This window comes from Nematolebias whitei, chromosome 12, assembly GCF_014905685.2.
Source record: "Nematolebias whitei isolate Nwh7 chromosome 12, NemWhi1, whole genome shotgun sequence".
NCBI classification, from domain to species: Eukaryota; Metazoa; Chordata; class Actinopteri; order Cyprinodontiformes; family Rivulidae; genus Nematolebias; species Nematolebias whitei.
In genome coordinates this window covers 43,441,484-43,454,331 of record NC_056509.1, presented here as the reverse complement: position 1 = coordinate 43,454,331, position 12,848 = coordinate 43,441,484, and the positions used below count along the sequence as shown (strand labels likewise).

The window sequence follows — 12,848 nt, the reverse complement described above, 5'->3', positions numbered from 1 at the left end:
GATTTAAGCTGAATTTGCATACGGAATGAATACTCTCGAATGATGCTAAAACCGCAGCGTTCCGTTTGTCCCTCTTCAGATTCCGTAGCCGTGCCGGTTGTCTGTTTGAACGTTTGGCGCCATTCTCCTTCGGCTTTTATTTTTGTTTAGACCCGTGGAGACAAACTGAGGTGATTTATTACATTTAACTTGAGGTTTTATACCTCAAAAGAAAGACGCAAACTTGATTTGTCTGTGCAGTTTTAAATTTTTATTTAGATTTATGCCAAAGGATACGCTGTAACAAAAACTAGCATTCTTACACTAATTTTAGCCGTTATTTAACGTTAGGTTTGGCTGCTTCCTTTTGCGCCCTTTTATACGTTTATCAGGTGTGGGTAAAACATTGTTTCAAAGTTAATTGTGTTTATAATTAGCATTTTATTCAAATTTGAAGCTATCCATTACGTATCTACGAAGACAGACAGAATTGTACGCTTTCCATTGACGCCATTGTGGTCGTTCGTGCCAGCCTTTATACAAAATGTGGCAATTTGTTTGTTATTGTTTGCAGTAATAAGCAACGATCGCTTAATACATACTCTGTGGGATAATAAATAGCTACACTTTAATTCGGCGTGCATTTGACAGGATTAGAATACAGAACTTACTAAATATACGTCTTTAAAATCAAAGATGGGAGTGTAGTTTGTGTTTGTCAAAAGATCTTATGTTAACAGTTTGAAAACCCACAATGTTATTACTGTTTTTTTGTTTTCTTGGACAGAATGGCCACCTCTTACAAATGCACCGACGAGGGTGGATTTAAAACCCCTAATCGTGGCCGGATCAGGAGCTCTGGAAGCAGCAGCAGTGGTGGTGCTGGTACCCCCATCACCATCCCTGCCTCACCTTTCATGAAGAAGTTGGGATGTGGAACTGGAGTCAACGTTTACCTCATGAACAGGTTTCATTTTTTAGTCCTTTAGCTCTGTTACTTTCTTATCCAAGAGGTGTATTTCTGTGTATGAGGGATTAACTGCTTCGACAGTGTACGTGCATGTGTCCTTACTGACTGACTATTGTAGCTTTTTAGCATCTGACGTTTCACAATATAATGAATTATTAGGCATGGTTGCCATACGCATGCACTGTAGGCTATAAAACTACTCTGTGTGTTTTGTGTGACTGAAATATCTCCTAGAATTTCAGGATTTACTCAGGGAATTTTGTTTTCATGAAATGCTGGAACAGCTTCCAACTCCCACCGGTGTTTGTTTAACTACAGCGACAGTCAAAGAGACTGGAAACAGGCCAACAATGGGGACGTCCCATGGAAGAACGGCTTTCCCACGGGGATGTCCAAAATGTTTAATGTATTGGTTCGTATTAACGCTCAGATTAGTTGAGTAAAGCATGCAAGCTGTCTGCCCTGTGATGCCTGATATTTAATCTTGACAGCTGTTTTACTCGTCTTGTTTTGCGTTTAGCAGCAGATTCAAACTTATTTTTCCACGCAAGATTCCACGCTTGTTCGACTCCACCATATTTATTTACCTACAGACTTTTCAGGAGATTCAGCTGAGCGCTTTGTTTACACTGAGTGCATACTCACATGTCAGAATTGCAAATCAATATATCTGGAAACTACTGGAGTAAACTCTTTGAAACTGCAGCATTTGATGTAGTTGTTGATTTTTTTTCTTTTCATTTTGTAATGAGTACGTTTGATGTCACCTTTTTAAAATACTACAAACATCTAATACTAAAAAACTTGGGATTTAGTTGTACTGTTTTTTTATTATTTCCTTTTTTAGATGCTTTCAAACTTATTATGCATGGGCTGTGTGCTTTTAAAAGAAAACACACAAATAATTGCAGATAAATCCATCATTTGTTGTTTTTACTCACTCAAGCTAAAACATGGAAACATTTTTATGTCTGTTAAAGTGTGATATTGCAGTAAATCATTTTCGTGCCGTGATGTTTTTCCTTATTTTTAAAAATTTGAACTCAGAGTGGGAAAGCTGAATGCGTCACCCTGGGCTGTGAAGAAGATCAACAGTAAATGTGCTTCAGCACAGTCAGCTGTTTACCAGAAGCGCCTCAACGAGGAGGCAAAGATCCTGAAGGGCATTGATCACCCGAACGTTGTTGGTAAGACAAAACACAACAAGCGCACCAACATTAGGCAGTGCTTTAAGATCAGATCAGAACAATGCGTAGTTTATGAAAAGAGAATACAAAACACCCTGAAGGGGGTTGTACTACAAACTATTTGCAAATTCATGACTAAAAAAAAAAACAGAATAAACAGGAACATTTTAGGTAAATTCACTAACAATAAAGTGAGATTTTGCTTAGTTTAATAATTTATTATATCCATAAAAGAAGCGATTGAAACATAGAAAATTGGCAAACACTCTTCAATATGTACTTGTACAAAGAACGAATGTACTTGTACTGAACGTGACAGAAAAAATTGATCCTTAAAGGTTCTTTGCAACTTTTCTGTTTTAGTTTTAAACGTCACGTCGAGCACATCCTCGTAATCTGGAGGCTGTTGGAGAGTTCATGTTTGTTTCTTCACTTTGTCACTCCTGATGTGAGTTTTCTCATTCCTTTGTGTCGACGTGAAGGTTTCCGTGCCTTCACTACAGCCAAAGACGGCTCCAAGTGTTTGGCCATGGAGTACGGAGGGGAGCAGTCCCTCAACGACCTGATCGAGAAAAGGAGGGAGGCTGGGCTGGAAGCTTTCCCTGCTGCCGTCGTGGAGAAGGTGGCTCGGCACGTGGCTCTTGGCCTCAAGGTGAATCGTGCACATTCGCAGATGACGCAACGTTTGTTCTCGTCTCGTTTTATTTGAGCAAAGAGGCTCAAAGTGCGTATTTGAAAGCAGAGTTAGAGGCTCGTTGGTAACTTGTCTCTGCAGTATCTTCACAACGAGAAGAAGCTGCTGCACGGAGACATGAAGTCGTGTAACGTGGTCATCAGAGGTAACTTCGAGACGGTGAAGATCTGTGACGTCGGAGTTTCTCTGCAGCTCGACGAGAACATGAGAGGTAAACTGAAAATATTCAATTTAACACTAAAATGCTCACAAGCTTTTCAGACAGAATTTTATTTTATGCAAGAAGCAGTTTTTTGTTAAGTAATTTTGTTTAATTATTAGTTTTGTTTTTATAGAGGATGCTGTTTAGTCAGACTGCTAAAGCTGATGTTTATTAATGAAATCTGACACCTTGAGAGTAAATCAGGACAGTTAAAATGCAGTGTGAATGCTTATTGCAGAAGAACTTGCTGAAAATACAGCTGAAATTAGCTAAAATATGCTAAAAATCTAGCTGTAAAGGTAGAACAAGCTTAAATTAGCAGAATATATCAGAAATGACATGTTTGCCTAATTAGACTGAAAGAAGCAGAAATGAGCACAAAATAGTGGAAATTATCTGGAAAAAAAAGAAGCTGAAATTAGCATAAAACCAGCTGAAATGTAGCTAAAAAGGCAGAAAGAAGCTTAAATTATCAAAGGAAGTGGAGAGAGCACATTTTTGTTGTATTAGGCTGGACAAGTTTAAATGAGTGCAAAAAATTTGGAATTGGCTTAAAAGGCTAAAATTAGCATAAAACAGCTAAATAGTAACTGAAATAGAAAAAGCTGTAATTTGCAGAAATAAGCTGAAAGGAGCGTAGTTAGCAGAAAGAAGTTAGAAGAAGCACAAAAATGTAGTTTGCAGAAAGAATCTGAAAGGAGTGCAAAACAGCTGAAAGTACAAACCTGATTCCAAAAAAGTTGGGACACTAAACAAATTGTGAATAAAAACTGAATGCAATGATGTGGAGATGGCAAATGTCAATATTTTATTTGTAATATAACACAGATGACAGATCAAAAGTTTAATCTGAGTAAATGTAACATTTTAAAGGAAAAATATGTTGATTCAAAATTTCACAGTGTCAACAAATCCCAAAAAAGTTGGGACAAGTAGCAATAAGTGGCTGGAAAAAGGAAATTGAGCATATAACGAACATCTGGAAGACCAATTAACACTAATTAGATCAATTGACAACATGATTGGTATAAAAAGAGCTTCTCAGAGTGTCAGTGTCTCTCAGAAGCCAAGATGGTAAGAGGATCATCAATTCCACCATTGTTGCGCAGAAAGATAGTGCAGCAATACCAGAATGGTGTTACCCAGCGTAAAATAGCAAAGACTTTTAAGTTATCATCATCAACCATGCATAACATCATCAAAAGATTCAGAGAATCTGGAACAATCGCTGTGCGTAAGGGTCAAGGCCGTAAAACTCTACTGGATGCTCGTGATCTCCGGGCCCTTAAACGTCACTGCACCTCAAACAGGAATGCCACTGTCAAGGAAATAACAGAATGGGCTCAGGAATACTTCCAGAAAGCACTGTCAGTGAACACAATCCACCGTGCCATCCGCCGTTGCCAGCTGAAACTCTACAGTGCAAAGAGGAAGCCATTTCTAAGCAAGCTCCACAAGCTCAGACGTTTGCACTGGGCCAGGGGTCATTTAAAATGGAGTGTGGCAAAATGGAAGACTGTTCTGTGGTCAGATGAGTCACGATTTGAAGTTCTTTATGGAACACTGGGACGCCATGTCATCCTGACCAGAGAGGACAAGGATAGCCCAAGTTGTTATCAACGCTCTGTTCAGAAGCCAGCATCACTGATGGTATGGGGTTGCATGAGCGCTTGTGGCATGGGCAGCTTGCATGTCTGGAAAGGCACCATTAATGCAGAGAACTATGTTCAGGTTCTAGAACAACATATGCTCCCATCTAGACGTCATCTCTTTCAGGGAAGACCCTGCATTTTTCAACACGATAATGCCAGACCACATTCTGCAGCAATCACAACATCATGGCTACGTAGGAGAAGGATCCGGGTACTGAAATGGCCAGCCTGCAGTCCAGATCTTTCACCTATAGAGAACATTTGGTGCATCATAAAGAGGAAGGTGCGACAAAGAAGGCCCAAGACGATTGAACAGTTAGAGGCCTGTATTAGACATGAATGGGAGAGCATTCCTATTTCTAAACTTGAGAAACTGGTCTCCTCTGTCCCCAGACGTCTGTTGAGTGTTGGAAGAAGAAGGGGGGATGCCACACAGTGGTAAAAATGCACTTGTCACAACTTTTTTGGGATTTGTTGACGCCATGAAATTTGAAAACAACAGATTTTTCCCTTAAAATGATACATTCTCTCAGTTTAAACTTTTGATCTGTGATTTGTGTTCTATTCTGAATAAAATATTTGATGTTGGCACCTCCACATCATTGCATTCAGTTTTTATTCACAATTTGTTCAGTGTCTCAACTTTTTTGGAATCCGGTTTGTAGCTGAAATAAAAGTTTAAATTTGCACAAAGAAGTTGAAAGAAGCTAAAGCAGAACAAAATATGAAAGGAGCAGTAAAAAGTTGTAAACACATCTAAAGATCTGAAGGATGTAAAATGAGCTCAATTCATTTTCTCTGAAAAAAATGGCAGAAAAGGCTAAATATTTCAAAAGGCTAAAGTTGCACAAATATCAAAAGTCTCAGCAGGATTGTCCTGAAAGAGCTGAACATTTTGATTTATGACTTGTTGAAATGGCACAAACATTGTAGAACGAGAAAGATGCTGAAAAACATACGTAAGAAAAATGGACGACAGAGAATGCTTCATAAACATTCACACAAAAAGTGTATCTGAGGTTATTACAGCATCTGAAGGGAAGTCTGAGATGGTCGTCACGGTTTGTTCCCATACGATGGTGAAATCAGTTCTCTGCATTTAACATCACACCTGAGACACACCCAGGTGGAGCAGTGGGCAGCTATGTAGGTGCCCGGGGAGCAGTTGGGGATTGGGTGTCTTGCTCAGAGGCACCATGACATGTGGGAGTGGCTGAGAGTCGAGACGCCACTTTCTGGTCCCTGGTTGGCTGCCCTGCCTCTACCCCCCAAATAAAACTGGTCTGTTCAGAATTTTTCATAAACAGGTGATTGTGAACCAGATGTTATGTTTTTGCATCTGTCCGTCAGCAAAATATCTCATTAACCACTGGACAAATTTTAAACTGAAGAAATAACTGAATATAAATAAGTACATCCGATTTACATCTGGAGTCAGTCCGATCCAAGATGGCTGTCACAACGAATATGTCAACAAGTGACGATACCGAGCTAAGATTTGATGTGGTAGTAGCCGAGGGTCGTTCACAGCACGTAGCCTGAGCACTTTTTTCTGTCTCCAGTGTCTGACCCAAAAGCAGAGTACATCGGCACCGAGCCGTGGAAACCTAAAGAAGCTCTGGAGGAGGGAGAGATCACGGACAAGGCGGACATCTTTGCCTTCGGCCTGACTCTGTGGGAGATGATGACTCTGGCCATGCCTCACATGGAGATGCTGGAGGACGAGGAAGACGAAGGTGAGATGATCCACGGAGCGTTTTATAAAGATGAATGAAGCAAACATAAATAACTGAATACGTACATATTGGAAAATTATTTTTTCACAGTTTGGTTTTGAATTATTCTAATTGTTTGATTTAAAAGAAGTTATTATAAAATGCACTTATTTGTAGGTCTATGTACAAGAATATCTATATTATTTTAATTGATGACTAAAATGTAAATTAGTGGTTAAATATCAGTACGTTTAACAAATGTGGTCAGTTTGTTCTCAAACCTGACAAAAAAATTCCAGTTCTGTTCTTGTCGGTGTTAAATGTAGAAAGGCAAAATAAAATTACACTTGTTCAAGCAGTTAAAAACAAATCTGTATCACATTCTGCAATTCTCATGTAAAAATAGTTTTACTGCAACTCAGATCCAATAGTCTAAATTAAAGGTTTACACTTTTGGATTAATAGCAGGTTTTGTTTTTACAAACCTTTTTTCTTCTTATTGCTTAATTTATGTTTCGCTGAGTGAAGTTTACGAATTGCTTATTTTTAGCACTTGAAACATGTACATGTTATTACTAAGATCAACGTCCAAGTAATTTTACTGGACATTTAATCTCCTTCTCACTAAAGGCGCCTAATTATTAATTTCAACAGATACTGTAATTCTTGACAAATTGTTCAAATTATTTTCTGCAAATCTAGAAAATAAAACGTCATCCGAGCCTTAAAGCAGAAAAATCAAATCACTTCCTGCGGTGAAACTTGACTCGACGTTGAACCGTTTGCACCCCAGATGACTCGACGGAGGTGAGCTTCGATGAAGACGCCTACTACGAGCGCTTGGGGACGAGGCCGCCTCTGGATGTGGAGGCTCTCGGCGCCTCCTACCGCAGAATGGTGGAGCTCTTCTGCCTCTGCACGGAAGAAGACCCCAAGAAGAGACCCTCAGCTGCCCAGATCGTCCAGGCCTTGGAGGACAACGCCCCGTGGGACGGAGCGCAGAGCGGGGGATTATCGCTGGATTAGCCGTTTAAAATAATCTACCATGAAGATTTATATTTAACATTTCAATCCAAGTGTTCCAAGTTCTCTTCTCACAACTTTGTGCGTTTGTCTAACAAGGTTAAGTCAGGTGGTCTGGGTGGATTCTAAGTTTCGTTTACGATAGACTGAAGAAGTGCTTTGGATAAAATATGAATCCGTCCAGAGGACCTGACTTAACCCTGATTCATCTACCTGGATTATTGAACACGCGTCAGGACATTTGTGTGTTTGTCTTTTTCTATCCACTCTTTTCAACTTTTACTGTAATGCTTTTATTTTGTATTTGTTTAGTAAACTAATTAAAACAAGTTTAATCCTTACAAAGTAAATTAATTTTATTTTCCACATTTGGTACAGAAAGTATGCAAAAATAAAATATTCTTACATGAGACCATTTGATGTAGAAAAAATCTTCAAGATACAACTTCAATAGCAAAAAAACTTTATTGCCTCAAATCCTTCAATCATAAACTAAAGCTGGCCAGACTTGGCTAAACTAACACAAATCTGAATTTAGGTTTAAACACTAAACAATATTTTTCAAAAACTGTATTAATACTCAAAACCAAGATTCATTAAAAGTACAAAACTGCTTCAAGCATCAGGTGCCAACATGAATTAGGAGACTTGAAGTTTTGACATGAACTTGGACACAAAAGGAATAAACTGCAGATTTAAACTCTACACGTTAAAGTGAATTTAAATAACTCTGCTTTTGTACAACAGTGAAATGAGCAGCACTCGATATAAACACAGAATGACTCGAACGTTTAAAACTCCCGGCCTGAACTCCACAGAGGTGAAGCTTAGTCTAACTAAACATGGATGAACTTGGCGTTTAACAGCAGTTTTAGAATCTAACGATGCATAAAATTCAACACCTTACATCAGTTTCACACTTTCATGAACATCCGACTTCTTCCTGAACTTCACGGAATAAAATTGTAAACGAGGAAGGTCGGCGTGTCGCAGTACTTTGTGGCAAACTGTTTCCCGTCTGGAGTGGGGTCTGAAAAGGCGAGCTCCTCTTTGGTCAGATAACTTCCGTACACGAATGTCGTCCTACAGGGGTGACATTAAAGAGCAGGTTTAATGTGCGGCGAGTCGATGAACAGGCACGTCGCTGAGCTGGGACCGTTTTAAGAGCTTCGATTTTATTTAATTCATTAACATTTAAGATCATCTAAAATGTTCTCAAACCAATAAAATCTTTCAGCCTTTAAAAGACTTGATTCCACACGCAGTTTTACAATTAAAATTAGTTGTGAATTACAAGAACAAAGCTCACGGGACATCAGTGTATGGAGACAAACGCTAATAGCTGTTCACATTTTTGCAAAATTATAAAACTTGATCATTAGTTTGATCAACTTGGTCCAAGGAAAAGATTTAAAGACGACTCTAATAATATTGTTTTATATATTCAGGCTCAGATTCATCCCAAAGCACTAAAAATTAATAAAAATTTAATCCAGGCACCAGTGGTGGGCACGGTTCTGCTAACGGCTAATAACGAAGCTAACCTTTCGTTTAACAGATTAGCGTTTTTGCTAACTTTGGAAACCGAAAGCGGATTAATTAACCGCTAGCATCAAGTCCGCTACCAAAATTCACACGTTTGTTCCCGTCTGTTGTGGGCGTGTCTCGAAGCGTCCGTTAGGCACGCTGTTGGCTGACTGTGTACATGTGGCAAGGCGTGATTGGTCTGCTGTGTAAAACTTCTGTTATGCTATTTATCCAAAAATAAAATAAAAAATCAGCCTCATTACACGTGCAGCGCTGCACGAGTGCGTCATGCGCCTTATGTGTGCGTGTAGCATCTTTGTGTGTCCACTTGCGTTACGCAGGGCTGTAACTGGTTTGGCTGAACTACCACAAACGGCCCCACCAACCTTCACATCAAACCAACAACAGGTTTGTCTCAGTCCCACCAGTCTTCAGCTGGAAGGAAATGAAGACGTGTGACAGAGACTGAGCCACCGTGTCCTTAGCAGTTAGCCGTTAGCATTAGCTTCTCCCATTGTTCTTTTTACCTGTTCAGCATTAGCGAAGCTAATTGTTTAGTTAGCAGATTACAGGTTAGCGAAGCTAGCTTTGGTTAGCTGTGCCTGCCAGGCAGACTCTGAAAACCTAGATTGGTATTACACGTACAGCAACAATCACTTTTTCTTTTTTTTTTTCAATTTAGTGAATATGTACTAAACAAAAAATTATGAACTCAGAGCTTTTATTTTTAGCTGCAGCAGAAAACTCAGTAGTGTTTAAGGTAAACTGTCCTGCTTCCAAACGCCAGCTTAGACCCATCAGCTGGAAAGTTTTATTGCAAAGTAAAAAAAAAAAAAAAAAGTTATTTTATTTTGCTAATAAGGCCCAAAGGTTGCTGATGCCTGGTTCAAAGTTTAGTATGCCGAGTCGCTCTAAAGTGCCAATGGTTTCCTTGGATGATTTCAGGTCTTCAGAATGTGTCTCTGTAGATATTGTTGATTAAATGTGCTGCCACAGTCTGAATATTTGAAACTGCAAAGCTGTGACACTGTGGTCCAGCAGAGACGTCTCACCTGACTGTGTCCAACATGCGCGTGGCGATGCCCTGCCTCCGGGCCAGGCTGAAGACCCAGACCCGACTGATCCCACACAGAGCTTGTTCTGAGACCGTGGAGCAGCACCAGGCTCTGTGTCGCTCCATGAAGTCGTCCTTAGTCATATCCTTGTTCTGATCCGGCTGCTCGAGGACTCTGTAGGCCTGGAGGGACACGGAGCGTCTTTAAAGCTGTTCATACACGAACGTTTACTCAGAACATCCATGATCTCTGCTGTAAAACGAATAACTTTAGACTTTACGAGCACATTCCTACCTGTCGTATGGGCTCGGCAATAACACAGCCCACCACCAGCCGGTCTGTGTTGATGAACAGGTAAGTCTTCGCCTGCGTTGGTCTGCTGAGAGTCACCTGCTGGAAACCCAACTCACTGTCCACAACCTGCCGCACATCTTCAGCCTGCGTGCACAGACAGTAATATTTACACCTACTGTGCGCTTTGAGTTCGTCTTTTGTTTCTCCCACTCATGTGAATTTACAAACTCGAACATAATTTTGGACATGAACCAACAGACTGGTTCAACAAATCTCGCATCTAAAACCAGAACTGGTCAGGAAATAAGTGACTTCACTTGATTAAGGTGGAGAATGAGGATCCAAGGTTTTTGTCAGACTAACGTTACAAGTTGTATGAATCACACAGTACATGTGGAGGTCTGCACCTTTTTGGTGGCGTATTTTGCATCATCTGGTAAAACCAGGAGAATCTTTCCATCCCAGAACTCTGCCACCACCCGCTCCTTTTTCCAGCCCTGGAAGAAACAGGCGCAACAAAGAAACTAAATCATCCACATTAAGGGTTAAAAAAAAAAAAACTACATTTACTGATTACAATATGTATTTATAATCAGTTTATTTTCCTGGTTCAAATGTTCAGCTTTAAAAACATGTTTGTTGTGATTTCACAAAGACCACTTAAATAAATTAAAAAAAAATACAGAAACAGAACTGCACTATTTGTTTCTCATATCAGAAGTTAAGAGTCTTTAAAATAGAAAATTATAAACTAAACTCGTTACTAATCAGTTAAGGGAAAAGCCAAAGTGACTGAAAATAGTTTCATTTTATCTGTAAGCATTTGTTGAGTGGAATATGTAAATTGAAGTGATTTGTTTACGTCGAGTGCACTCCTGCATTCGAGAAGTGCATCTCAACGGATCTGGAAAACTACTGGAGTAAACTCAAACTGCCCCGGAGAACCTTTTCACGTACGTCTAATAAGGTTAAGTCGGGTTCTCTGGACCAATTCTTCTTGTTGAAACGTTTCATCTTTTCTCCAAAAGGCTGAGGAGCTGCAACAAACTCACGTCCCATAAGCAGCACCTTCTCAGAGTGGATCAGTTTGCTGGTGACAGCCAGAACTAGCTGTTCACGCGCAAAAGGAGGACCATCTGCCTAACTGCCTGGTTGTTAGTGCCCTGATGGCCGCTTGCTATTCACAGTGGGCTGAGTGATACAGCACTGCAAGAGGGTGACAGTTGAAGGGCCTTCGTCCCCATTTAATCCCTCAGAACTCTGAATAGCAAGTGGCCATCAGGGCACCAACGACCAACTGTTGGGCGGATGGTCAACGAGTAGTTTCGGCTGTCATTAGCAGAATGGTGAGAAGGTGAGGCCCCGTTTACACGACGCGTTTGAGTGAAAACGCATCTTTTCCGCTGTAGTTTGGCCGTTCATTTACACGACAATGGCACTCGTCATCTGAAGCCGAAGGTTTCTGAGTCCAGGTCTCTGGCCCGGTTTACACGAGAGCCTCTGGAAACTTTAGCATTTTTTCAGTGCTTATTGGTAACGAACAAAAAACAGAGGGTTTACAGGTTGCCAGATAAAAAAATTATATGAACTATAGCGCTGTCACTTTAAAAATTATACTATTATTTTGATGGTATTTATATTTTAAAGACACAGTGTTTTCCCTAGATAACTTGCCATAGCGGGGTGCTCATCTCGTCTGTGATTATTGGGGGGGGGGGGGGGGCGCACACATCTGAGCTGCATACTGTTGGTGCCAACAGTTTTCAAGCAGGTGAGGGGTTTCACCGTGGTGCTGAGTAAAGACATTCTAAGATGAGGTTTGTGTTGTCTTTGTTGAACATGTGCACACAAGAGGGGGTAAAAAAGACATTCAAAATTTATCTGGCAACCCTCATCGTGCATGCAGCGTCTGCGTGACAGTCCAATCTGTTGAAAACACCAGCGTCTCTTTGGAGCCTGGATTATATTAGTTTTCCTCCTACATGACGAAAAAAGGCGAGCAGCACAAAAACATTCTGCTCTCTGCCGTTTATTATAATAAATTATAATCTATAATCTTATAATCCAGCTGTTTTTGCTACTTTTATGCCATCTTATATTAATTTGTAATAATAATTTTAAAAAATCTGTATGCCTCTTTTATAATTGTCCATTGTTGTCATGACTCTGTTGAAATCAGGTCTCTCTTGTAAATGAGTCTTTGAAGCTCAATGGGATTAACCCGTCTAAATAAAGGTTGAATGAAAAATTATAACTGTTTATTATAACTGTTGTTATTTATTATAACTTATTTATTATAACTGTTGTTATTTATTATAACTGTTGTTATTTATTATAACTGTTGTTATTTATTATAACTGCTGTTATTTATTATAACTGTCGTTATTTATTATAACTGTTGTTATTGATTATATCAGCTGTTATTTATTATAACTGCTGTTATTTATTATTACTGTTGTTATTTATTATAACTGCTGTTATTTATTATAACTGCTGTTATTTATTATAACTGCTGTTATTTATTATAACTGCTGTTATTTATTATAACTG

General features: G+C 39.5%; 2 protein-coding genes across 2 annotated transcripts in view; one reads left to right on the top strand and one right to left on the bottom strand.

The window, feature by feature from the left end:
* The first annotated feature begins 767 nt into the window (after positions 1 to 767).
* Positions 768 to 7,425, top strand: pbk (PDZ binding kinase). The gene is made up of 6 exons (XM_037685193.1): positions 768 to 946; positions 1,997 to 2,136; positions 2,619 to 2,788; positions 2,912 to 3,041; positions 6,247 to 6,420; positions 7,193 to 7,425. The coding sequence occupies exons 1-6, from the start codon at positions 768 to 770 to the stop codon at positions 7,423 to 7,425; spliced, it is 1,026 nt and encodes a 341-aa protein (XP_037541121.1).
* A 947-nt stretch (positions 7,426 to 8,372) lies between these two features.
* esco2 (establishment of sister chromatid cohesion N-acetyltransferase 2) overlaps positions 8,373 to 12,848 on the bottom strand; it is an 11,993-nt gene continuing 7,517 nt past the window's right edge. Inside the window, exons 12-15 of the mRNA XM_037685192.1 lie at positions 10,706 to 10,795; positions 10,299 to 10,442; positions 10,002 to 10,186; positions 8,373 to 8,505 (exon numbers count right to left, since the gene is read on the bottom strand). Of these exons, the coding sequence (XP_037541120.1) occupies positions 8,373 to 8,505; positions 10,002 to 10,186; positions 10,299 to 10,442; positions 10,706 to 10,795 (552 nt within the window). The remainder of the gene's footprint in view (positions 8,506 to 10,001; positions 10,187 to 10,298; positions 10,443 to 10,705; positions 10,796 to 12,848) is intronic.